This window comes from Oncorhynchus mykiss, chromosome 18 (assembly GCF_013265735.2).
Source record: "Oncorhynchus mykiss isolate Arlee chromosome 18, USDA_OmykA_1.1, whole genome shotgun sequence".
NCBI lineage: Eukaryota > Metazoa > Chordata > Actinopteri > Salmoniformes > Salmonidae > Oncorhynchus > Oncorhynchus mykiss.
In genome coordinates, this window is record NC_048582.1 from 24,153,184 (window position 1) to 24,176,272 (window position 23,089).

Below are 23,089 nucleotides of genomic sequence, written 5' to 3' on the forward strand. Positions count from 1 at the left end.
TGGAAAGGAATGGAAAGAGCAAAGATCTAGGTATCATATCCACTTAAATTTGTCACAGATTGTCATACACTCCGTCATAGTTGGGATGCCCAACGCCACTTCTGCAGGAGCGTTGGAGAGGCTGCGATCTGGCATGCATTGATTGCTAAAGATGTGAAAATGGCGGAGTTACAAATGCTTTTGGAAGAGGAGATTCCAGCTGGACGTAGTGCATTATTAGATAGTTTTACCAATTTAGAAAGAGTTGCCGAGTATTGCGAAAGCAACTATGTTCAGGTAATGATACTTTATAACATTATCAATTATATATTCTACGACTATCATCTTTGACGGTGGGCGAAGTGATGGTTACGAGTTATGCCGATGAGGTGCAGCTACTCCACTGCAAGGGTGCTCCTGTTAGCGCGACCAAGCTAGGCTATAGATAGCTAGCTAACCTTAGTTAGCTACTTTATGCAGAACGTAGCTATGTTTTTCCTAATATGAAAACATTGGTTGCTGTTCTCCAACCGTCATACATGTATCGTAATTTATCAAACGTTTATTTAGTTGTTAGTATTTTTACTAACTTGACTTCGTTAGCTATTTACCTCCAACCAAATAATTCGTGCTAGCTCAGCTAGCATTATCTGGGCACAGCTGGTTTCATGATTGACTGTGTCGTGATGGGGTATACAACAAGGTATTCAGCTAAGGAATTGGATTTAAAATGTTGGTACACGTTCTGATACCAGAAGAGAATCAAAGGAGCCATAAGTAAACGAATTATGACTATAGCTAACTAATTCCAACTAACGTTAGCCACGGTTTCTAGTTAGCTGCGCTGCCATTACTGTCAAATTCTCCAGTGGTAGGGATTTGAAATTCCCAATTCGTGTCAACATTAGCAGGCTGTAAACATTGGTCGTGAAGAAAAATAATATATAATATGTGTGGCACTTGTAAGCGTTCTTCTCCTGCCAATACTTAGCGTTAGCTAGCTAATGTTATTGCCTTATTATGTGTTATGTGCCAAAACACACAACACAAGCAAATTGGATCGGACATCCTGTATCACCAATGCCGAACTTCTTGTACTACTGACTGTACAGTGGGAAAATCGGTGTTTCATAGACTACTGGTGGTTCATAACGTTAGTCATGCCATGAAGTACGTTTTTTCTACGTTTTTTCTAATATAAAGTGCGGCTCTGACACCGAGTGTGAAACGTTTGTCAATAGTGCCACTGCCCTGGAACTAGAGGTCTTCACGGGTCCCAAAAGTTGGGCCTGTTCCGAAATGGATCTGGGACTTTCCCACCGTGACTTGATATGCATAAATTCATTTTTTTAAATATAGAAACCCGTTCTGGACGGACCCGAGGACAATACACCCATTCCATTTAGACCGGAATAATCCAGGGCCGATCTGATCCGAGTGATGGAAGCAGCAGAAAATCATGTTTTTAAGCGACTTAATTAACTGGAGCTGATAAAGCCAAGAGGGAGAGGGGTGCTGCTATAGCAGGCGGGGGAGGGGCCATACTTTGAGCAAGTGACTTGGGGAGGTAGGAGGGAGAGATGAGACAGCAACCATCCAAGCCGACTCGCCCTATAGTAGACTAATAGCTGCCATAGCTAGGTTATTTATCATCAAATATGATTATGTAGTACCTATCTAGGACTGCATCAAACCGGGAGAAGCTAGCTAACGTTAGCTAGCTAGGCTAACTGAGGCTGCAATTTAAATGTTATTTGCCACATGCGCCCGAATACAACAGGTATAGATAGACCTTACAGTGAAATGCTTACTTACAAGCCCTTAACAAACAATGCAGTTTTAAGAAAATTAAAAAAAAAGAGTAAGAGAAGAATAACTAACAATTAAAGAGCAGCAGTAAATAACAATAACGGGGCTATGTACAGGGGGTACCGGTGTCGCGATAATTGAGGTAATGTGTACATGTAGGTAGAGTTATTAAAGTGACTATGCATAGATGGTAACGTTGCCATTTGATTAGCTGTTAAGGAGTCTTATGGCTTGGTGGTGGAAGCTGTTTAGAAGCCTCTTGGACTTAGACTTGGCTCTCCGGTACTGCTTGCCGTGCGGTAGCAGAGAGAACAGTCTATGACTAGGGTGGCTGGAGTCTGACAATTTTTAGGGCCTTCCTCTGACACCGCCTGGTATAGAGGTCCTGGATGGCAGGACGCTTGGCCCCAGTAATGTACTGGGCCGTACACACTACCCTCTGTAGAGCCTAGCAGTTGGAGGCCGAGCAGTTGCCATACCAGGTAGTGATGCAACCTGTCAGGATGCTCTCGATGGTGCGGCTCTAAAACCTTTTGAGGATCTGAGGACCCATGCCAAATATTTTCAGTCTCCTGTCAATGAGAATGGGGGCGTGCTCGGTCCTCCTTTTCCTGTAGTCCACAATCATCTCCTTTGTCTTGATCACATTGAGGAAGAGGTTGTTGTCCCTGCACCACACGGTCAGGTCTCTTACCTCCTCCCTATAGGCTGTCTCATCATTGTTGGTGATCAGGCCTACCCCCTGTTGTCATCAGCAAACGTAATGATGGTGTTGGAGTCATGCCTGGCCTTGCAGTCATGAGTGAACAGGGAGTACAGGAGGGTACTGAGCACGCACCCCTGAGGGGCCCCTGTGTTGAGGATCAGCGTGGCGGATGTTGTTACCTACCCATTACCACCTGTGGGAAGCCCGTCAGGAAGTCCAGGATCCAGTTGCAGAGGGAGGTGTTTAGTCCCAGGGTCCTTAGCTTATTGAGCTTTGAGGGCACTATTGTGTTGAACTCTAATCTGTAGTCATTGAATAGCATTTTCACATAGGTGTTCCTTTTGTCCAGGTGTGAGAGGGCAATGTGGAGTGCAATAGCGATTGCATCATCTGATGGTTTGTTGGTGCGGTATGCAAATTGGAGTGGGTCTAGGGGTTTCTGGGATAATGGTGTTGATGTGAGCCATGACCAGCCTTTCAAAGTATTTCATGGCTACAGACCTGAGTGCTACGGTTAGACTCACAGGGAGAGGTTGAAAATGTCAGTGAAGACACTTGCCAGTTGGTCAGTGCATGCTCGGAGTACACGTCCTGGTAATCCGTCTGGCCCAGCGGCCTTCTGAATGTTGTCCTGTTTGAAGGTCTTACTCACATCAGCTGCAGAGAGTGTGATGTCCGATGCTATTCCGGACGACTGTGTTATCATGTTCTCTGCAGCCGATGCAGTGCATGCACTTTCTAATCCAACAGTTACAAATAACTCTATTCAGAATATTAAGTAGCAGCCTGCCAGTTGGCTCGTTGTCGTTGTAACCTATCCTTCTCCTTTAACTTTTTCTGTCAAATCTCATTTTATTGGTTACTTACACATACACTTCATTGCCAGTTTATTTGGTACTCCCATCTAGTACTGGGTTGGACTCCGTTTGCATCCAGAACAGCTGGAGTTCTTCGGGGAATGTAAATGTTGCTCGGTTGGTATCCAGGGACCTAACATGTACCAGGAAAACATTCCCTACACCACTGCCACTCACCTGTACCATTGACACCAGGCAGGATGGGCTCATGCTACTTATGCCAAATCCTGACTGCCATCAGCATGACGCAACACATAACCCGGTCAGGTCGAGCCTCACTCGTCAGATGAAGCTAGCTGGCTGCTTATAACGTTAGCTTTGGGCAACAGGGTTAAGTAGCTGGCTAGCTATTTACTTTCATGAACTGAAGTTCAATTTCAATAGGAAAACAACAAAAAATAAGAATTTGTTCTTAACTGACTTGCCTAGTTAAAATAAAGGTAAAATAAATAAAATATTAGAGTTGTAGCTCTTATTGCGGGACTGTGACTGAAATCACCTCCCTTGTCAGCCTATTGTTAGTATTGACATTCATTTTGCACTGTACAGCTTTATCTAAGGATTGGGGACCAATGAAATGGGGTAACAACAGATTACTCAATACCCAATATATTTTTTCCCCAACATCCTCACTTATCAGACTCCAAAACATCCAAGCAGTATTGTTTTTCCTCATGAATATTGTTCAATACATATAGCTTGACAATAAATGTGGCTCAATTCAGTTGTTTCAGAGTCCCGCAATAAGAGCTACGATGCTAATGTTCTCTGGGTGTCACTGGAGTAGACTGGTACTCCATGTCATTGAGCCACAATCCATAGGTAAGTGAAATATGTATGCCCCCAATGCAATTCTAAAGTATAATACATCCAGTGTGATTGCAACAGAATCTTGTTAAATTAACAAATGGTATTTTTTAGATTTTTATATAACATTCCAACCTCGTTTAGCTTGATCTATTCAATTATGGCATAGTTCTATTATTTGTATGCATTTGCATCACTGTCAATTACATACTTTTTACTTTGAAGGCTAACCGCAAAGTCCACTATTGTGGCTAGCTTCACATAGATGGGTCTGACCACCATTAATCAAATAAGAACTGTCTTATAAATTAGGGTTATTTTAGATGACGACGCCTAGCTATTTAGTTAGCTAGCTAACCATCGCGACTGAAACAGATTGTTCTTCCCCAAAAACATAGCAAAACGACAATGTTTTGCATCCATGAGCAAGCTAGCTTTTTTTATGAACAGCAGGTAGTTGCGCGAGACAACTTTACCAGCATCGTAGCATACGAATCGATGACATATGAAATACGAGTGATAGTGTAACCAATGTGTAATAACTACGTAAAAAATATATGAACGCGTTCAATTATGTGACGTGCAGTCCTATTCAGGTGCTGGTTGGTCAACAAGTTATTTGACACGTAAACAACTTCTCTGATAGAAAACGGCCTACGTGACATCTATTAGTCAGACACATTTATTGTAGTGTCGAAATTGACTACAAAGTGTAAATGGGATAATTTTGTTCATAAAGTCGGTCTCGTCCACAATGAGTTTTGTAAGTGAGTTTTGACAATGCTCACTTGCTCTCTAACCCGGTATACACAGCTGCGGTGATTGCGCTCTATCTAATCCTACCGCAGACAGTGAGACAGACCTTCTCGTCAGTGCAGCGGATCTGATTTTGTTTACATAAGACCACACGTCGCGCATTTTTGTTTTTACTTAAGAAATACTGCACCAAACACCGTAACTAGATGTTAAACTGCGTGACTAAAATGTCAATTAATTACTTATTTCTTGTTCGTAGAATCATTGACTATTTTGAAGAAGTAATGCTGGCTTTGTTCCTATGGTGTCTCATGGGGGCAAACATCAGTAACTGCCGCATCGAACCACACCACCAAGACTGAAATCTTGTTTTTTTCTTAATGAGCAGCAGAGAAACACATGCCAGAAGCCATGCATTGTCTGTCTTTAACACACCATCCATGGCAGACGGGGGAGGGTCGAGGGTTGACCTTTGAGAAAAGTAATGTCATTCAGTACATACTGTCAACAAGGGAAGTCTTTTTCAGAAAAGCAAGGACAGCGTCATCTCCAGGAAATTGTTTCCCTCTGAAAACATATGGCCTTAGCTTGCCTAGTCATCCTTCAGCCCCTGCAAGATCCTATTTATATGATGTCGATGCTCTCCTTTTTTATGCTGCTTGTCTTTGTTGTTTTCTTATTGTCTCTCTACTCTCGTTTCTCTGTTACTGGTGTCTATCTGTTTATCCTCTCTCGCACTCTCACTCCTTAGTCACCAGATAAGCACAGAGCATTGGAGGAGACTAAGAACTACACCACCCAGTCCCTGGCCAGCGTAGCCTACCTGATTAACACCTTGGCCAACAATGTCCTGCAGATGCTTGACATTCAGGCCTCCCAGCTCCGCCGCATGGAGTCCTCCATCAACCACATCTCACAGGTACTGCTGCCGGGACGTGGAACACACTGTGTGTGTGTGTATATATATATATATATATATATATATGTGTATATGTGTGTGTGTGTGTGTGTGTGTGTGTATATATATATATATATATATATATATATATATATATGTATGTGCACACATTGCAAAATACACACACATCCATATAGCCTAAGAATACCTGATTCGAAACGATAAGCATAGTTCAACATGCTGTTTTGTTCAAGTCTGTCAAGAAATAGACTTAACTGTATTTCTCCCCCTTGTGCGGCCCCAGACAGTGGACATCCACAAAGAGAAAGTGGCAAGGCGGGAGATTGGCATCCTGACCACCAATAAGAACACCTCTCGCACGCACAAGATCATTGCTCCGGCCAATCCAGAGAGGCCGGTGCGCTACATCCGCAAGCCAATTGACTACAGCCTGCTGGATGACATGGGCCACGGCGTCAAGGTAGGGAGCAGTGGGGCATTGACGGTTAACAACTGGATTCCTGATGATAGTAGTACGTCTCGTTTTTGTACTGGAGTGAGTTATCATCAACCTTTTTTGTAGCACTAAGATCATGGACATACACTGATCTTAGTGCAACAAGTTTTTTGGGGGGAAACCCCCCCCTTGTTTGGTACAAAGACAGTAGTAGGCCCTTGGGATAAGCACGAGGGTGTGGTGGTACCGGTGTGAGTCACTTTGTCTAGGACAGTGTGTGACTTGTTCGCTGCTTCCCTAACAACATCTGTGGACTGTAGGCCTATAACATTGCTACATGTGTTTCTGTGCATTTTCTCACTATTAGTCACTAATCCTCCTCTTTCTCTCTCTCTCTCTCTCTCTTTGCATCACTTATTTGCCTTTTTAAAATGAACCTAGTGGTTGCTAAGGTTTAAGGTAAGGATTTCTAACGAAATTTAAAACTCTAAAAACAAAGTTGGTATGCGTGTAAAACCAGAGTGTGTTTTGTCTGATCCCAGGTTATGTTGTTGCTCTGTTGACTAGTACTTCCCTGTTGTTGTTTTTGTAACCTCTCACCATGTCCTACAGGCCAGTGCTCAGAACATAAAGGCTGGAGCCGCAGGTCTCCCACGCACCAACCCACCCACACAGAAGCCCCCCAGCCCACCCATGTCAGGGAAGGGAACCATTGGGTATGTAGATGTGGCAGGTACCACAACCCCTGTCCATGCTGCTCATGTCCTCGAGAAAAACATGCTTTCAGTCTCAGCCAACCACGATCAGACATCTAAAACACGTTCATCAATGGACAAGATCTGATCATCCAGGCACCAGGTGTCCCTTTGTACTACAGATTGCTGTAGTGTCCCTATAGGGCTAGGGACCAGGCTACCCCCTCACCACCCAGCAGTGACCTTCAGTGACATTTAGTTAAGGTCCGGAGCAGACCTCTTTGTGAAAGGTCAAAGCTAGCCTGTGGCACATTATATTCTGTTTGTTGATCTAATTAATGTGCATACCTAATTTCTTCAGATGTGAGGTCATTCCAGTGAATGGGTATCTTCAAATCTGTTACTTGACATTATGGGCTACTGTTATTGTTGCTCTGTCCTGTTATGTGTCCCTGTCCAGTTTGTATCGCCCTCTACAGACCTGTCCATAACAGTGATGAATGTAATGGTTTATGACATTGTGTTTTATGGCTCTTCTAAAGTTTAAGTGCTGTGTGTTTGTGTGTGTAACCTTCAAACATGTCCCCCCCTAAAACGAGACGCATGTCAGTCGTCCATGACACACTGCCCTAGTCCAGAGGAGGCATCTCTGTCTGTGGTGTTTTGGTTGCTTTTGTCCCCCACCCGCCCCCATATGTGTGATGTCATGTGACTCCTCCCCCCTCAACTCTAATTCAGGCTGTTCATGCTCTCCATGGCAACAGCGCTCAACGTTCCATCCCTTAAACAAGCACAGGGGGAGAAAAGACTTGGCTGCTCATCCATACTTTTGAGGCTTTTTATTCCACTGCAGCACATCAATAGACATCACTGTCCTCGGTTGATGTTGGGCTGTGTAAGAACCGAAGCAGCAGCAGCTGTGGACACGACTGATGCATTTAATGCCTTTTCCCACCTACACCCCATTTTGAGTTTGCACTAGTTCCCTTTTTTTTATTTTGGTTCCCATGTTTGTCCTCCTTTTCTTGTCCCCCCCCCCCCTCACTTGTGGATGTTAAACTCCTCTCATACCCCTCCCCTCGCAGGCGCCACTCCCCCTATAGGACACTCGAGCCGGTGCGTCCTCCCGTTGTCCCTAACGACTACGTCTCGAGCCCGACGCGCCATGGCAACATGGCGCCCCCACAGCAGAGCCCTGCACGCACTGCGTCTGTTAATCAGAGGAACCGCACGTACAGGTACCCCGCCCCGCATGCTCCCAGCACACCGCTAGCTAAAAACACGTCTAGAACACACTTCGAGCGGCCCTGGACTCACTGAACAGACACGCTTAGATTCAACTGCCCTGTAGTAAAGATCTGCTGCAATAGATTACAGACACTGTAGCTACATGCTACTAAACTCCTTTTTCCCCCAGCCCTACCCACAGGACTTAATATAATAATATCACCAAAAAACTGGTCTGAAACACTTTGAATAGGCACTACACCAAGCACACAAAACGAACGTACAGCTCAGATAGGCATGTATTCAAATATGTTTCTTTATCACCTGCGTAACAGCAGAGGATATTCAGATGAGATAAACACGAGCAGCTCTGGGTGTCACTGAGGCTCCTACCAGGCAGTGAGAACAAGATCTTTAGGACTACATGACAGAGTATCTGCCACCAGAGAATTGAAGCTTGGGCTTTGGAATACAGCTAATCCCTTTTCTCCGTCAGTCCCTTCTCTATTTCCTTCTGAGCACATTATTACGTTTGAAACTGACGTTAAAACTAATAGTAGCAATGGTTGACCTTGGCTTAAATTAAACAGACAGGTTGAGCTGAAAGAACTATCTATCTATGCGTTGGGCCTTTCTTCCATCCATCCAGTTTCTCACTCATTCCCTGTCTCCAGTCTCCTCTTTTTATTCTCGCCTTGATTTTCTTCAGATGCCTCCAGCTTTGTGGTGCCTCTGTCTTTGTCACGTCATGTCTCACTAATGGACCACCGCTAAATGTCATGTTGTAATTTGTGACGTTTTATTCATTTCTTTATTGCTGTACATGTCATCTCAAAGCAGAGCTGTTCATTTGAATCCATTCAGTGCTAGGTAGGTGGGGGGCAGGATTTTGGGCCAGGAGAGTCTCTGGTTTGGTAGGTTGTGCTTGCAGGTCCTCTGATACCAATAGGGCTCTAAAGGGCCGGTTTCCTCCACCACAGATTAAACCTAGTTCTGGACAAAAAAAATCACACTACTTTTTAGTCCAGTAGTAGGCTTAATCTGTATCTGGGAAACCGGCCCTACAAAGTGTATATATAACCTCTAATCTAGATGGTAAATGACTTAATGCAAGCGGGTGTTGATTGGGTTATGTGATGGGCTATGTGACATCATTAGCAGTGGCAGCAGTGGAGGCAGCCACCCCAGCAGCAGCAGCCGGAGCAGCAGCAGAGAGAATAGCGGCAGCGGCTCCGTGGGCTTGCCTATCGCTGTGCCAACGCCTGCCCCGCCCCCCACAGCATTCCCAGGTAAGGTCATAACCAAGGCCATAACAAAAATAACTTAAGGTCAGAACGTGACAGTACCCCCCCTGTCCACTGTCTAAGCTCCGCCTACTAGCTCTCTAAAGAGCAATACGGTCTGTCAGACTGCTTTAAACTCTCTCCTTCCTTCCCCCTTGATAGTGTCTGAGCACCTGTCTTTATCTCCTTCTCCTGTCTTTCCTTTTCCTTTCCTCTTTTTTTCTACTGCCTTCCTCCCTTTCCCACCTGCTGATGGTGCAGGTACTGCCCCTGCCCTTCCCAACCCTGCTAAGCCACCTCCCACTACCACCACTACTCCAGTCCCACCTGATGGCCTCCCTGTACTCTCTCTAGCTCCTAACCCCTCCCCCACTCCCCCTCCTGAGGGTCCACCCGTGCCCCCTCCCCCACCCCAGCTCCCCACTGCCGTCACTAGCACCGGCCCTGCTGCTTTCAGCACCCCCGCACAAGGTGAGTGTCCCACCATCACCACCCCTGCATCACATCCATCTCTCCCATCATCCCAGGATCACATCCATCTCTCCCATCATCCCAGGACCTGTATCTGTCTGTGTACCAGCAGGCATGTTGTCACGTGGGCCAGTCATTCTCCACCCTTGCATGATCAGAATTCCTCCATCACCCTCCCTCTCACTGTCTGATCTGTCACTCTGTCTTTTCCTTTTTCCTCTGGGCGTCTCTCATTCCCTCCTTAGGGCAACTCTGTCAGTCACCACCTGCATGCTATCATCACAACTTGTGCATGAGTTAAATTGTTCTTGTGTTCTTACAGTAAGTGATGTTGAAAAGGGTCTTTGACGATGTCTGAATACCAAAAACAGCAAAGTGCTTAAATTGATCCCATTAATTAAGTGCATCATGTGACGGGAACCAGAAGTGCTAAGTTCAGCAACATAGCTACACCGTACCAAAATCTCTCTTGTTCCCTATGCTGTCTGTACCCCAGGTGCCCCCCAGTTCTTCAGCATGAACCGACCGGTGCAACCACTGAACCCTCCTGCGGTGGGGGGGTCTCTGCCGTACCGCCGGCCCGCGTCATTGACGGGCCAGCCCAACTCCAACATGCCCCTGGCCCTGAACCAGCCCAATGGAGGACCCCACTTCAACCAGGTCTCAGGTAACAGCCCTGACCAGCAACACTATCACTCCTACCAGAACGCAAATTGTCTTTTGTGTTTAGATATTGAGTCTGCATTTGAGAGATTTCTTTCATATATTACTGTCTGGTTTGGATCCTGGAGCGTTTGGGCTCCTGGTCCATCCTGTAACTCATTTGTAGGAACAAAATGTATACGGACCCAAATGATTTATGTTACTTGGCTGAGAGTTTGGTTAAAAAACCTTAACTTTTGTCAGCTAGTATTTTTCAGATCTTGTGGAAGCAAACTGTCATTTTGTGAGTTCTCAGAACCTCAGAGTATTAAATTCATACACGAAAACGCCATTTGATTTCAGCAGACAGGTGAACCTATGGGAAGGCACAAAGCGCCTAGGTCCAGGCAGCTCGCTGTCTTTTTTTTGTGTGAAAGGATTCCTGCTCTTGATTTAGCCCTTTTTAATGCCTAGTCTGCCTACTGATCTAACTGGCTTCTATCATGTTCTAAATTCTAATTCCACCACATCTCTCTTTCTGCCTTCCTTCCTCACCTTTCTTACCTAATTACAATCTGCTGCTCTTTTTCTTCCCTCTTTCTTTCTCCTCTCTCGCTCTCCCCGCTTCTCCTGTGGTGTGGTGTGTCTGTAGCAGGTCCTCTTGTTGCCCCCCCTCCCCCGTCCATGCAGATCACTCCCCAGCTCCCTCTGATGGGCTTTGTGGCTCGGGTACAGGAGACCAGTAAGTGGCTTTTAGCTCCTCTGCCTTGTTGCCTCGTCTTCGCAGTGGCTCCCTCGTGCATGTGTTTATTTTACTCACAAAGTGAGTCTATTTTTGTTGATACTTCAAAGCTGAACTATCCATCAACTTCGATAAAAAATAAACTTCTCATCTGTGCACGTTGAAATTGTTCTCCTTTCCCCCAGTTTTTCTTTACACTTTCAGCATGGATACCCAAACAACCACTGCAGCCCTATGCCACATGCTTGGGAATGCCAGTGTCAGTCAACATGTAACTAACCAACCAGTGGAATGTAAGCATGGTGGTTTCTGACTGTTGTAACCCCCCCCCAGTCTCAGACGTTCCCCCTCCCCCGCCCCCCATAGAAGAAGCTGTGTTTGAGGAACCCACCCCGCCCCCTCCACCTCCAGAGGACTATGAGGATGATGATGAGGAGGAGGAGGAAGAGTCGGCCGTTGTGGAGTACAGTGATCCCTACGCAGAGGAGGACCCCCCGTGGGCCCCACGCACCTACATGGAGAAAGGTAGCGAGTGATTCTCTCTGCCACCCTGATCTAACCCCTGGCCTGTCCACTTCTCCTGTTCTTCCCTCTGTCTTTCGCCCTCATCTCCCTGTCCTCTACCCATCTCCCCTGACCTCTTCGTTCCTCTAACATCCTCCTCTCTCATTGGTGCACAGTGGTGGCGATCTACGACTACGCGGCGGACAAGGAGGATGAGCTGTCCTTCAACGAGGGCGCCATCATCTACGTCATCAAGAAGAACGACGACGGCTGGTACGAAGGAACGATGAGTGGCACCACCGGCCTCTTCCCCGGGAACTACGTCGAGTCCATCATGCACTACACCGACTGAGGAGAGGTATAGATAGGTCAAAGACTTTGTTAGGCAGAGCATGATCACATTGTGGAAGTCGACGAGGAGGAGGAGATGAGCGTTCATGAAGAGTAATCAACTATCCTCAACCGGTCTACCAGATGAAGTACATCGTACAACGGCCACTTGTAGATATTCCCTGTGTTTTTGAATGATATGAGACTGTATGGTGGTGGTTTTTGTATGTACTATTAGGGCTTCATTTTGTCTTTACTATTATTATAAGGAAGGCCACAAGGATTATTGTGATTTAAAAAAATATTTTTCTCATTTCCTTTTGCCCGTTTGCGCTTATTTTAAAGTTGTATTTATTTGGACCATGTATTATATAGGGAGGGATGGTACGGCGGGCAAGGCTGCTGATTTAAGGATAGAAATAGGTGTCAGATGATCCCGATGAAGTTCTCTACTCTCAGCCCAAGAGAAGACACTAGAGAATGCTTTCCAATATTTTCTCTCCTGACATTCCCAGAGCCTTTCTAGACTCATATTTTATTTAAAACCAGGAGCTCCTATTGGTTAGTGGGATGAGATGGACTGTTGCGCTTGAACTTTATATGATGTCAAGTTTGGCGACACAACAAAGCTTGACAGTCCCTGACAAAACATAGACATTAGTGGTGGGTAAGAATGGGGGGAAAAGAACTATGAAACTCTCTTCAGTTTGGATTCAGTAGTTAATGAATTGGTTCTGGCCCCAGGCTAGCTAGGGCAGCTTAAAACACTAGGGCTTAGAGCATGCTCAGTCACTACTGCACTTGCCTCACTTCACAGGCCAGTTCTAGTATCAGGATAGTTAGGTAGAGCAGTTGTTTCTCAACCTTTGGTCCCTGAGATGACGACACTGATTTGGTCAGCTCTAATTGAAGACGGCTTCAATGGCACAAAACAAGTTTGAGAAACACTGAGATGGTGTCTGGCCCAAAGTAGAAAGGATAACTCAAATTGCAAAATTAGTGTCTTAAGTCACTGCCTCACCTTGTAATCAAGACAGAAGAGATTGATTTTGCCTGTCTTGGTAGAGGGACTGTCAGGAAGCCACCTTTTAGGTAGACAAACATTCTGGCCACTCATTTGCATCAACGATTTCAATATTTCATTCTTATTGTAGTGGGACCTCAAAGGGTGGCAGACTGCATGTTTTTGGGAAAAAAAATATTCATTAGTCTCCTTTTCTGCTATATTATTATTCCTGTCTTAATATTTTAGATATGGTGTGGTTATTGGTTTGGTTTTAAATATTCACCCATATTACCATCGTTGACAGGTGGGGTTTCATGATGCATTTATAGGAGGTGATAAAGGAAGCTTGTGCCATATTGAAGTGTGTGTGTAAGGTATGACTTCCATTTGCAATAAAAATAGCCAGTGGGATGGGTTTGAAAATGTAGATCTTTGAGTTGTTTGGAATTGAAAGCACATACATTTGTAGTAAGATAATTGTTACTGAAATTATAAAATTAAGCTGTATTACTGCCTCGGATGAGGACTAATTAAAATGAGCATAAAAGCCGGGCGTTGATTACAAACCGGCACCAAAACCGATGCATTGAGTGTTTGAGGTACAAGTATTATTTCCAATGTGCTTGGCCGTGTCTGAGGGCTCTGTGCTTGTCTGTCAGTCAAATCCTTATTTTTTATTGAAAGTGCGTCTGTTCTTGCATGCCATTTTTCGTAATATGTAGTGGTGTCTGAAACCCAGTTGGCCCTTCACAAGGCAGCCCCAGAACTGGACCCTAGGGGCAAGGTCAGTGAAGCACAACCTTTTTGAATATTCAGATATGTTATGTAGAATAAACATGCCTCTGACATGTAGCATAAGGACTCATGTCAGCTCTATTCAGGACATTTCTATCTGCAATGTTCCACAATGCTGTGCAACGCTAAATGCAACCCCAGGTACTACTAAACCAGCCTCATCCAAAGACTAAAGTGTAAGCTAAATCCATGGCAATTTTTATCCCAACATCTGAAGATCAATAAAGTTATGGGATTTGACTACTCCAGGAGGAGCCATTCATTTAATGTGTAAATGGAGAATATAAGTGTAAGAACAAGTGTTCTATTCCCTCAGACCAAGATCTCTCTGGATGTCAAGTTAACAGTCCATAATGCCATTGTGTTGCACAGTAAAAAAAGTTTAACTTTAGAAATATCATATTTGTAAAACCATGAGAACAAAAACCAATAAAACGATTAAGATTTATTGTGGTATTAATCTTCCTTTTTACAGACTATATTAACATGTTAGTTACCACGTGCTCTGTTTTCAGACGGACCTGTGGGGTATGAGATTCCTCTTGTTTCATCCCACTGTACTTGTGACAGCAGATACAAAAATCATTCATTTTCTATGCTAAAGTAAGCATATTCTCATTGAGTTTATATTTCATCAATCTAGTTATACCTGATAAGTGTAATTAACTGACTTAAGTGTCCGTTTAAACACTAACAATAATAAACCCCAGAGTAAAGAAAAGCTGAACACATATCTTATTCTTTGAAGAGAAGAGTTGCCCCCAAATGAAAATGGTACTTTACACAAAGTGAAAAATTCATTAGTTTTATACAACAGTATTGACTTGGAATCATCTGGACTTAAATTTGACAACTCTCAAAACTACCAGCAGTACAGAAGAGTAAAGGATCTATGAGGGGTGATATGGGAGAGAGAGAAGGGTTAAAAATCTCACTGCAGACAGTGAGTGAAACTATACATGGATTGTCTGAAGCAGCCAGTCCCCTTTCACTTTAAGGCTCACAGATGATTGTCTCGACCACAAACTTGCTCTCAAAGTGACGGATCGTCCTGCAGTTCAGGGCTTCACGCTTCTCTCTGCCTGCAAGGTACAGATGAAGGAATATGTATTAAAAATGGGTGTGTAGGCCTATATAAAACATCTGCTATGGCACCTGTTCATTGGCCAGAGTATAATGCTGTGTGTCCTCAGGTCCACCAAGGGGCCGAAGGAAATTCACAAAATGGTCAATACATGACTATTCGGGGTACATCTTAAAAAGTGTGTGTGCCAGTACTGACCCAGTATGGTGTGTGTGTCAGCAGTACTAACCCAGTATGGTCTCTCTGCGTTCCAGCTTGTAGGTGTCTCTGCCCTTGCAGAGGCTGTAGATGAAGTATCCCAGCTGGTCAACGTTCTCCAGACGCTCAGTCACCATCATCTGCTCATGGACCAGGTAGGACTGGGGAAGGTAGGTACCAGCCTAGGGGGGAGGGGGGGGGGGCAACTCACACACTTAATTAACATTATTTCCTCCAACATTTGATAGATTTTTTTTAATACATAAAAATACATAGAAATACATAAACAGCTCCAGTCGTATGTGTGTGTTACCGGTACCTTGATGTTGATGAGCAGCTCCAGCAAGTCTTTGGGGGGCATGACGATGGAGGTGTTGAGGGGGATGACGTAGCACTTGTTCAGGCTCAGGTCCAGGTAGGCTGTCAGCCTCTGAGTAGGAGGAAAGGAATTCGATCCAACGCTACAAAAACACCCGGAGGTACTTTACATTCAAACCTCAGACCTCAACACACGATTACGTTCAACTTCAATTCAGCACGTGTTTTATTAACACAGTATTGAACACTTACCGGTTTCTAGAAATCGGAGTTTGACGGATAATACGCTGGAGGAATGACTTTCCTCTTTGAGCCGTAAATGCATGGTAGCAGCTAGATAGACAGAGCTCTGTGATGTCACATATGCAGTATTTCTCAACAACAATTCACACCACTGTGTGTGTGTGTGTGTGTAGGTTTCCATCCAATTAAACAGATTCATGTGAATTTTCTAAAATCCACATAAAAACAACATGCACATTCCCCCACCAGAGATGCATTTCATCAAATTGACTTGTTGTGGATAAAAGGCTGTGCCTGATAACTTAATACCTTTTGCAGTTAAATTCCCATGAACCAAATAAAAACATACAAGTTAAATGGGTTTCCATCAGATTTTCAGTGTGCCCACTCTGGTATTGCCAAATGCGCTCAAGCCAACAGCTCAGATACATATGGGAGTATGAGCCTACACGACAAGATTATGGACAAAAGAGCAAGATTTTTGATTTGTCAAAACGGCAGCCAAGCATTTGCTGATCATGTCGCCAGAATAAGACTCTGGATATTTATTGGAAAGGCGCACCGTGGTCATTACCTTCCACGTTCACCACTCCGAAGTTCTTCAAAACGGATTTCATCTGTAGCCTAATAAACTGCATGGTTCCCAAACAAGTCGCAGTGAGAGGTGCACATGTCATCGAGTGACTCCCAAGTTTACTTCGATGTGATGGTTATTATATCAATATTTGCACATAAAAGCGTTTCCACCGACTTTTCTCACAATTAATTTTACTAACACAAAACACAACCTTGTCTAGTGTATTTAGGGTTGTCGACATTTGGAAAGTTGACCGACAAATGTTCAGTTTCGGCCTGTCATGACTCTATCCGACATACACTTCAGTCGCATAAAAAAGGTTGGATGGAAACCTGGTGTGTGTGTGTGTGTGTAGCAGTGTTCTCTTCTCACGCTTTTGAAGTCATGGACGATGTCGGCCGGGTCGCTGTCGGAGAACTCGGGCACGGGCACGTTGATTAGCTCCACCTCCTCCAGCACACGGATGCTCTCCTGGATGTGTCTCAGCGCAGAGGGCAAGACCACCTCGTCCTCGTCCTGAACCATGTAGTCCTGCTCAAGGTAATCCACCCCGCACCAATACACCCTGCGCTCCTGAGGAAGTCAAGGGAAGACGACAACAGTGAGGACTTGTCTCTCACCCTGACTCGCTCTACCTTACCAACACTGTAGCTGGCTAGCACACTGGGCTGGTTTCCCAGAAATATCTCCTGATTAGGGGCTGATTCAAAAGTCCAAGACTAGGCTTAATCTGTGTCTGAGAAACCAGCCCACAGCATATGCAAATGTGTCACCTTTCCTTGGTTAGAGATCTTTAACTACACTGAACAAAAAATATAAAAACGCAATATGTTAAGTCTTGGTCCCACATTTAATGAGCTGAAATAAAAGATCCCAGAAATGTTCCATATACACAAAAAGTTTATTTCTCTCAAATTGTGTGCACAAATTTGTTTACATCCCTATTAGCATTAATCCTTTGCCAAGATAATCCATCCACCTGACAGGTGTGGCATATTCAGAAGCTGATTAAACAGCATGATCATTACGCATGTGCTGGGGACAATAAAAGGCCACTCTAAAATGTACAGTTTTGTCACAATACAGTGCCACAGATGTCTCAAGTTGAGGGAGAGTACAATTGGCATGTTGACTGCAAGAATGTCCACTACAGCTATTGCCAGAGAATTGAATGTTCATTTCTATACCACAAGCTGCTTCCAACGTCGTTTAAGAGAATTTGGCAGTACGTCTAATTGGTATGAAAACCGCAGACCACGCGTAACCATGCCTGCCCAGGACCTCCACATCTGGCTTCTTCATCTGCGGGATCGTCTGAGACCAGCCACCCCGACAGTTGATGAAACTGAGGAGTATTTCTGTCCGTAGTAAAGCCCTTTTGTGGGGGAAAACTCATTCTGATTGGCTGGCCCCACCCATGGCTGCGCCCCTGCCCAGTCATGTGAGATCCATAGATTAGGGCCTAATGAATATTTAAATTGACTGATTTCCCGATATGAACTGTAACTCAGTAAAACCATTGAAATGGTTGCGTTTATATTTTTGTTCAGTATATAGTTGAGCCTATGGCATTATAGGGGTCTAACCAACAGTCCCTCACCAGTATGTAGGTCTTGTAAAGGTAGGCCCCTCCCACCACCACACCTGACAGCATGAGAGCCAGGCCCAGGCACCTGTACCAGCAGCACACCTTGGACTGCCGACGCACTCGCATGCCATCCTCCAGGTCCTGAGAGTAAGAAGACAAATATAGTGCATGCACATTTGATTTGATCACTTAAAATGCATTACACCAGGCAACAGATACAGTACATAGGCCTATATTAAAATTGCAGAGGATACATAAAACAAAAAAGTCAAAAGACTTCTTGCCATTGTGGTCCTCTATAACATACAGAGTAGAGCCTACAGACAGCCTCTCGCAATACCCGCATGTCTGCCTGTGTTCCATTACATAGGTTCAACCCATCAACCTTTCTCAATGAACAGTAGGCTATGTCAGCCCAGATGAATCATGGCTAGCATTAAGAAAACTGACCTCTATAAATCCTCTTTATTGTTCAAATAAAAATCGCTCCAACACAACATAGCCAAACAGTGTTTGATTCAAATAGTGTGATTATGCAAGCACAATACAGCTGTGGTGTGTTCTGTGGATATCAGTTGGAGTATGGTAGTAGTGATAGAGGGATGCTTATGTAACGTACCCTTCAAAACACACAGCTAAACCTCCCTCCCTTTCTCACCAACCCTCCCTCGCTTCTCTGTGACCTCACACCTCCTTTCCATCATCTACTTCAAGACATTCTTTCTAACCTTTACTCATTTACTGCCTTATCTTTTAGGCCTCTCCACCATCTCTGTCATTTTTGCTCCCTCACTTGAATATTACGTGGCCCAGGGGCACATGTTGTAATTTGGCGGCAGGCCCTTTTCCTGAACTTGCTGAAGTTGTTTATGCAGAGTTGGGGTGGGGTTCGTATTGAAACAAAAGAGTGGATGTCAACAGCTAGCTCTCCCTGGAGATCAGATGAGGAAACAGATCTGAGAGATCCCCATGCTCGTACTTTAGTGGAAGAACATATTGTTTTTCCTCCCCGTTAGTCCAGTGTCGATACAGAGACGTGCTTGAGGTAAACCAAGGTGCATATTTTCATTAATCCAACATTTGCAACAGATACTGGGGCTATTGAATGATGGACATGCTTGTCTCACTCATCACTTCAGGTTAGCTTATTAACATGGCTACAGGTCTGGAATAAAGAGGTGGCTCATGGATGGTCTCTGTGGACCATGCTGTCTGGTCATGTCACAGACCGTCACTAGTCTGACACCTTATCCAGGATATTAGCATTTAATCTCACCCGTCTGACTGTCCAAACTGCTCCCCTACAAGTGAAACAGACATGATGGCCAGGTCTTTCTATGCAGGGGCATTTTCTCCCCAGGTCTGTCCCTGGCTGCTGCATTCCTCTGCTATTATTCCTCAATCACTCAGATTCTCTATCGACTTATAATCTCATCTGCATTCTATTTCCAATGGAACCATGTATCCACCCAGATACTTTGCATTTGGAAAGTAGTCAGACCACTTCCCTTTTTCCACATTTTGTTACTTTACAACTGTATTCTAAAATGGATTAAATAGTTGTTTCCCCTCAATCTACACACAATATCCCACAATGACAAAGCAGTGATTACAGCCTTGAGTCTTCTTGGGTATGATGCTACTAGCTTGGCACACATGTATTTGGGGACTTTCTCCCATTCTTCTCTGCAGATCCTCTCAAGCTCTGTCAGGTTGGAAGGGGAATGGCGCTGCACAGCTATTTTTAGGTCTCTAGAGATGTTCGATCGGGTTCAAGCCCGGGCTCCGGCTGGGCCACTCAAGGACATTCAGAGACTTGTTCCAAAGCCACTCGTGCATTGTCTTGGCTGTGTGCTTACGGTCATTGTTCTGTTGGAAGGTCAATCTTCAAATCAAAAGTATTTGTCACATGCGCCGAATACAACAGGTATAGTAGATCTTACAGTGAAATGCTTACTTACAAGTCCTTAACGAACAATGCAGTTTTAAGAAAGTCCCTAACAAATTGAGATAAGAATAACAAATAATTAAAGATCAGCAGTAAATAACAATGGGGGGGCAACGACAATGCAAATGATAGGTAGCCATTTAATTTACTGTTCCAGAGTCTTATGGCTTGGGGGTAGAAGCTGTTTAGAAGCTTCTTGGACCTAGACTTGGCGTTCCGGTACCGCATGCTGTGTGGTAGCAGAGAGAACAATCTATGACTAGGGTGGCTGGAGTCTGACAATTTTTAGGGCCTTCCTCTGACACCGCCTGGTATAGAGGTCCTGGATGGCAGGAAGCTTGGCCCCAGTGATGTACTGGGCCGTACACACTGCCCTCTGTAGTGTCTCGCGGTCGGAGGCCAACCAGTTGCCATACCAGGCAGTGATGCAACCTGTCAGGATACTCTGTAAAACATTTTGAGGATCTGAGGACCCATGCCAAATCTTTTCTGTCTCCTGAGGGGGAATGGGGTTTGTCATGCCCTCTTCACGAATGTCTGTGTGTGCTTGGACCATGTTACTTTGGTGATGTGGGCATCAAGGAACTTGAAGCTCTCAACCTGCTCCACTACAGCCCCATCGATGAGAAGGGGAGGTGCTCGTTCCTCCTTTTCCTGTAGTCCAATCATCTCCTTTGTCTTGATCACGTTAAGGGAGAAGTTGTTGTCCTTGCACCACAGTGTCAGGTCTCATCGTTGTCAGTGATCAGGCCTACCACGGTTGTGTCATTAGCAAACTTAATGATGGTGTTGGAGTCATGACTGGCCGTGCAGTCATGAGTGAACAGGGAGTACAGGAGGGGACTGAGCACTCACCCCTGAGGGGCCGGCGTGTTGAGGATCAGAGTGGAGGATGTGCTATTACTGCTGAACCTTCTCCCCAGTCTGAGGTCCTGAGCGCCCTGGAGCAAGTTTTCATCAAGGACACCCACTCCACGGAGGAACTCTGGAGTTCTGTCAGTGACCATCAGGTTCTTGATCACCTCCCTGATCAAGACCCGTCTCCCCAGATTGTAACATTGAAGGTTGTACAATGTAACAAGAATATTTAGACATAGGGATGCCACCTGTTAGATAAAATATGGAACGGTTCCGTATTTCACTGAAATAATAAACGTTTTGTTTTTTTGAAATTATAGTTTCCGGATTCGATCATATTAATGACCAAAGGCGGGTAATTTCTGTGTGTTATTATGTTATAATTAAGTCTATGATTTGATAGAGCAGTCTGACTGAGCGATGGTAGGCAGCAGCAGGCTCGTAAGCATTAATTCGAACAGCACTTGTGCGTTTTGCCAGCAGCTCTTTGCAAGCACAGCGCTGTTAATGACTTCAAGCCTATCAGCCTAATGGCTGGTGTAACCGATGTGAAATGGCTAGCTAGTTAGCGGGGTGCGCGCTAATAGCGTTTCAAACGTCACTCGCTCTGAGACTTGGAGTAGTTATTCCCCTTGCTCTGCAAGGGCCGCGGCTTTTGTGGAGCGATGGATAACGCTGCTTCGAGTGTGGCTGTTGTCGATGTGTTCCTGGTTCGAGCCCAGGTAGGGGCGAGGAGAGGGACGGATGCTATACTGTTACACTGGCAATACTAAAGTGCCTATAAGAACATCCAATAGTCAAAGGTTAATGAAATACCATTGGTAGAGAGAAAAATAGTCCTATAAATACTAACTACAACCGCTTACCTTGGAATATTGAAGTCTCATGTTAAAAGGAACCACCAGCTTTCATATGTTCTCATGTTCTGAGCAAGTAACTTAAACCGTAGCTTTCTTACATGGCACATTTTGCACTGCACTTCTCCAACACTTTGCTTTTGCATTATTTAAACCAAATTGAACATGTTTCATTGTTTATTTGAGGCTAAATTGATTTTTAGTGATGTATTATATTAAGTTAAAATAAGTGTTAATTCAGTATTGTTGTAATTGTCATTATTACAAATAAATAAATAGGCCGATTAATCGGTATCGGCTTTTTTTGGTCCTCCAATAATCGGTATCTGCATCGAAAAATCATAATGGTCGACCTCTAGTGCCTTTATTATGGGCAATACCCTGCGCCAACCGTAAACATGAATCCATGCGGTTGGGGTGAGTTTGGACTCACAGGCTTCTTATTGCTGATACAGCATCTACTAACAATTGATAGGTTAACAAAAACGTCTGTACACAGCATGCATTTTGTCAGGAGGAAAGACAACACACCGACCTTAAGACATGAATACACTTAATTTGGTCAATTCAGATCACGACTGTCTATGGCGTCTACATAAACGCATTTACATTTTACTCTTCATAACCAAAACAGGAAGAACTGTTCGAATGAATAGGAAAGACGACCTGAATGTTCTTCAGGTATTTCAAGCCTCCAGGCCTCTACTAAATCAACACCGAATCGAAAAGCTAATACGGTCCTGCCCAGGCCAGGAACTGCGAACAACACTCAGTCTGCCGAAAATGATTTGTGTAGCAGCCATTTTCAGACATTATCAAGAATCTAGACATGTTTCTAATCGACGTTACTTTGTTTCAGTTATGGTTGGTTATACGTTGTTTGAACGGTTACAGTTGCGTCTTCCACGTTTGATGCAACAAATATTAACTACATTGGTTTAGCTCAACTCACCCTCTCCTCCGGAATAAGCGCTTCGGCATTGCATGCTTTCTTCAAATCCCTTTGTCCAAAGGACGAGTTAAATGTTACCTTCACCATTTGTAAAATCTAAATGTTAGACCAAGCGACGAAATCACCTTCTGCAGGAATGTCTTCGTGCGGCCTCTGATTACAATGACGTTGCTAAAAAAAAAAACACAAAACATCCCGAACGGGTCACATGAGTGATTGCAGGCATTTGGCTGCATTCAAGAACCTATACGATTTTACAAACTTTCTTGAACGTTTTTTTTCTCCCCACTGGGGGGCAGTACAATCTCAAATATATTTAATGGTAGATAGGCATTTATCGTATGGGATAAAATGTGTTGATTAAATGTTGCACATGAGACACTCAAAAGAGATCGAAATCATTAATAATGTTAGTCTGACGATCGAGCACGCGCGGCTAGACCAGAGCGCGCGCCTCTGCTCGCCAGCTTGTGGTCCTAAAACCCGGAAATTAGTTATATCT

The 23,089-nt window shown here is 44.4% G+C and overlaps 2 protein-coding genes across 20 annotated transcripts; one reads left to right on the forward strand and one right to left on the reverse strand.

Moving 5' to 3' along the window:
• The first annotated feature begins 61 nt into the window (after positions 1-61).
• LOC110495878 (abl interactor 2) lies at positions 62-14,412 on the forward strand. Of its 19 annotated transcripts, none has more exons than XM_036952356.1 (12): positions 63-276; positions 5,666-5,833; positions 6,117-6,293; positions 6,711-6,728; positions 6,882-6,985; positions 8,050-8,202; positions 9,350-9,480; positions 9,727-9,945; positions 10,442-10,612; positions 11,243-11,329; positions 11,663-11,854; positions 12,010-14,412. In XM_036952356.1, the coding sequence occupies exons 1-12, from the start codon at positions 160-162 to the stop codon at positions 12,183-12,185; spliced, it is 1,713 nt and encodes a 570-aa protein (XP_036808251.1). In that variant the 5' UTR covers positions 63-159; the 3' UTR covers positions 12,186-14,412. The 19 variants fall into 19 exon arrangements, with proteins under 19 accessions (XP_036808268.1, XP_036808251.1, XP_036808256.1 ...); XM_036952355.1 differs by having other exon boundaries at positions 64-276; positions 11,240-11,329; XM_036952357.1 differs by having other exon boundaries at positions 64-276; positions 9,736-9,945; positions 11,240-11,329.
• Positions 14,397-22,800, reverse strand: LOC110495882 (integral membrane protein 2B). The gene is made up of 6 exons (XM_021571393.2): positions 22,588-22,800; positions 17,985-18,113; positions 16,757-16,957; positions 15,566-15,676; positions 15,278-15,428; positions 14,397-15,046 (listed from the first exon to the last, which is right to left on the reverse strand). The coding sequence occupies exons 1-6, from the start codon at positions 22,672-22,674 to the stop codon at positions 14,958-14,960; spliced, it is 768 nt and encodes a 255-aa protein (XP_021427068.1). The 5' UTR covers positions 22,675-22,800; the 3' UTR covers positions 14,397-14,957.
• Positions 22,801-23,089: the final 289 nt, after the last annotated feature.

Excerpts from the sequence above, each read along its gene's own strand:
- LOC110495878 (XM_036952355.1), top strand. The coding sequence starts at position 160 with ATGGCGGAGTTACAAATGCTTTTGGAAGAGGAGATTCCAGCTGGACGT. Across the intron at positions 8,203-9,349 it reads CAGAGGAACCGCACGTACAG|CAGTGGCAGCAGTGGAGGCA; the intron begins GTACCCCGCCCC and ends TGACATCATTAG. Across the intron at positions 11,855-12,009 it reads ACGCACCTACATGGAGAAAG|TGGTGGCGATCTACGACTAC; the intron begins GTAGCGAGTGAT and ends ATTGGTGCACAG.
- LOC110495882 (XM_021571393.2), bottom strand. The coding sequence starts at position 22,674 with ATGGTGAAGGTAACATTTAACTCGTCCTTTGGACAAAGGGATTTGAAG. Across the intron at positions 15,429-15,565 it reads AGCTGCTCATCAACATCAAG|GCTGGTACCTACCTTCCCCA; the intron begins GTACCGGTAACA and ends CCTCCCCCCTAG. Across the intron at positions 15,047-15,277 it reads ACGCAGAGAGACCATACTGG|GCAGAGAGAAGCGTGAAGCC; the intron begins GTTAGTACTGCT and ends TGTACCTTGCAG.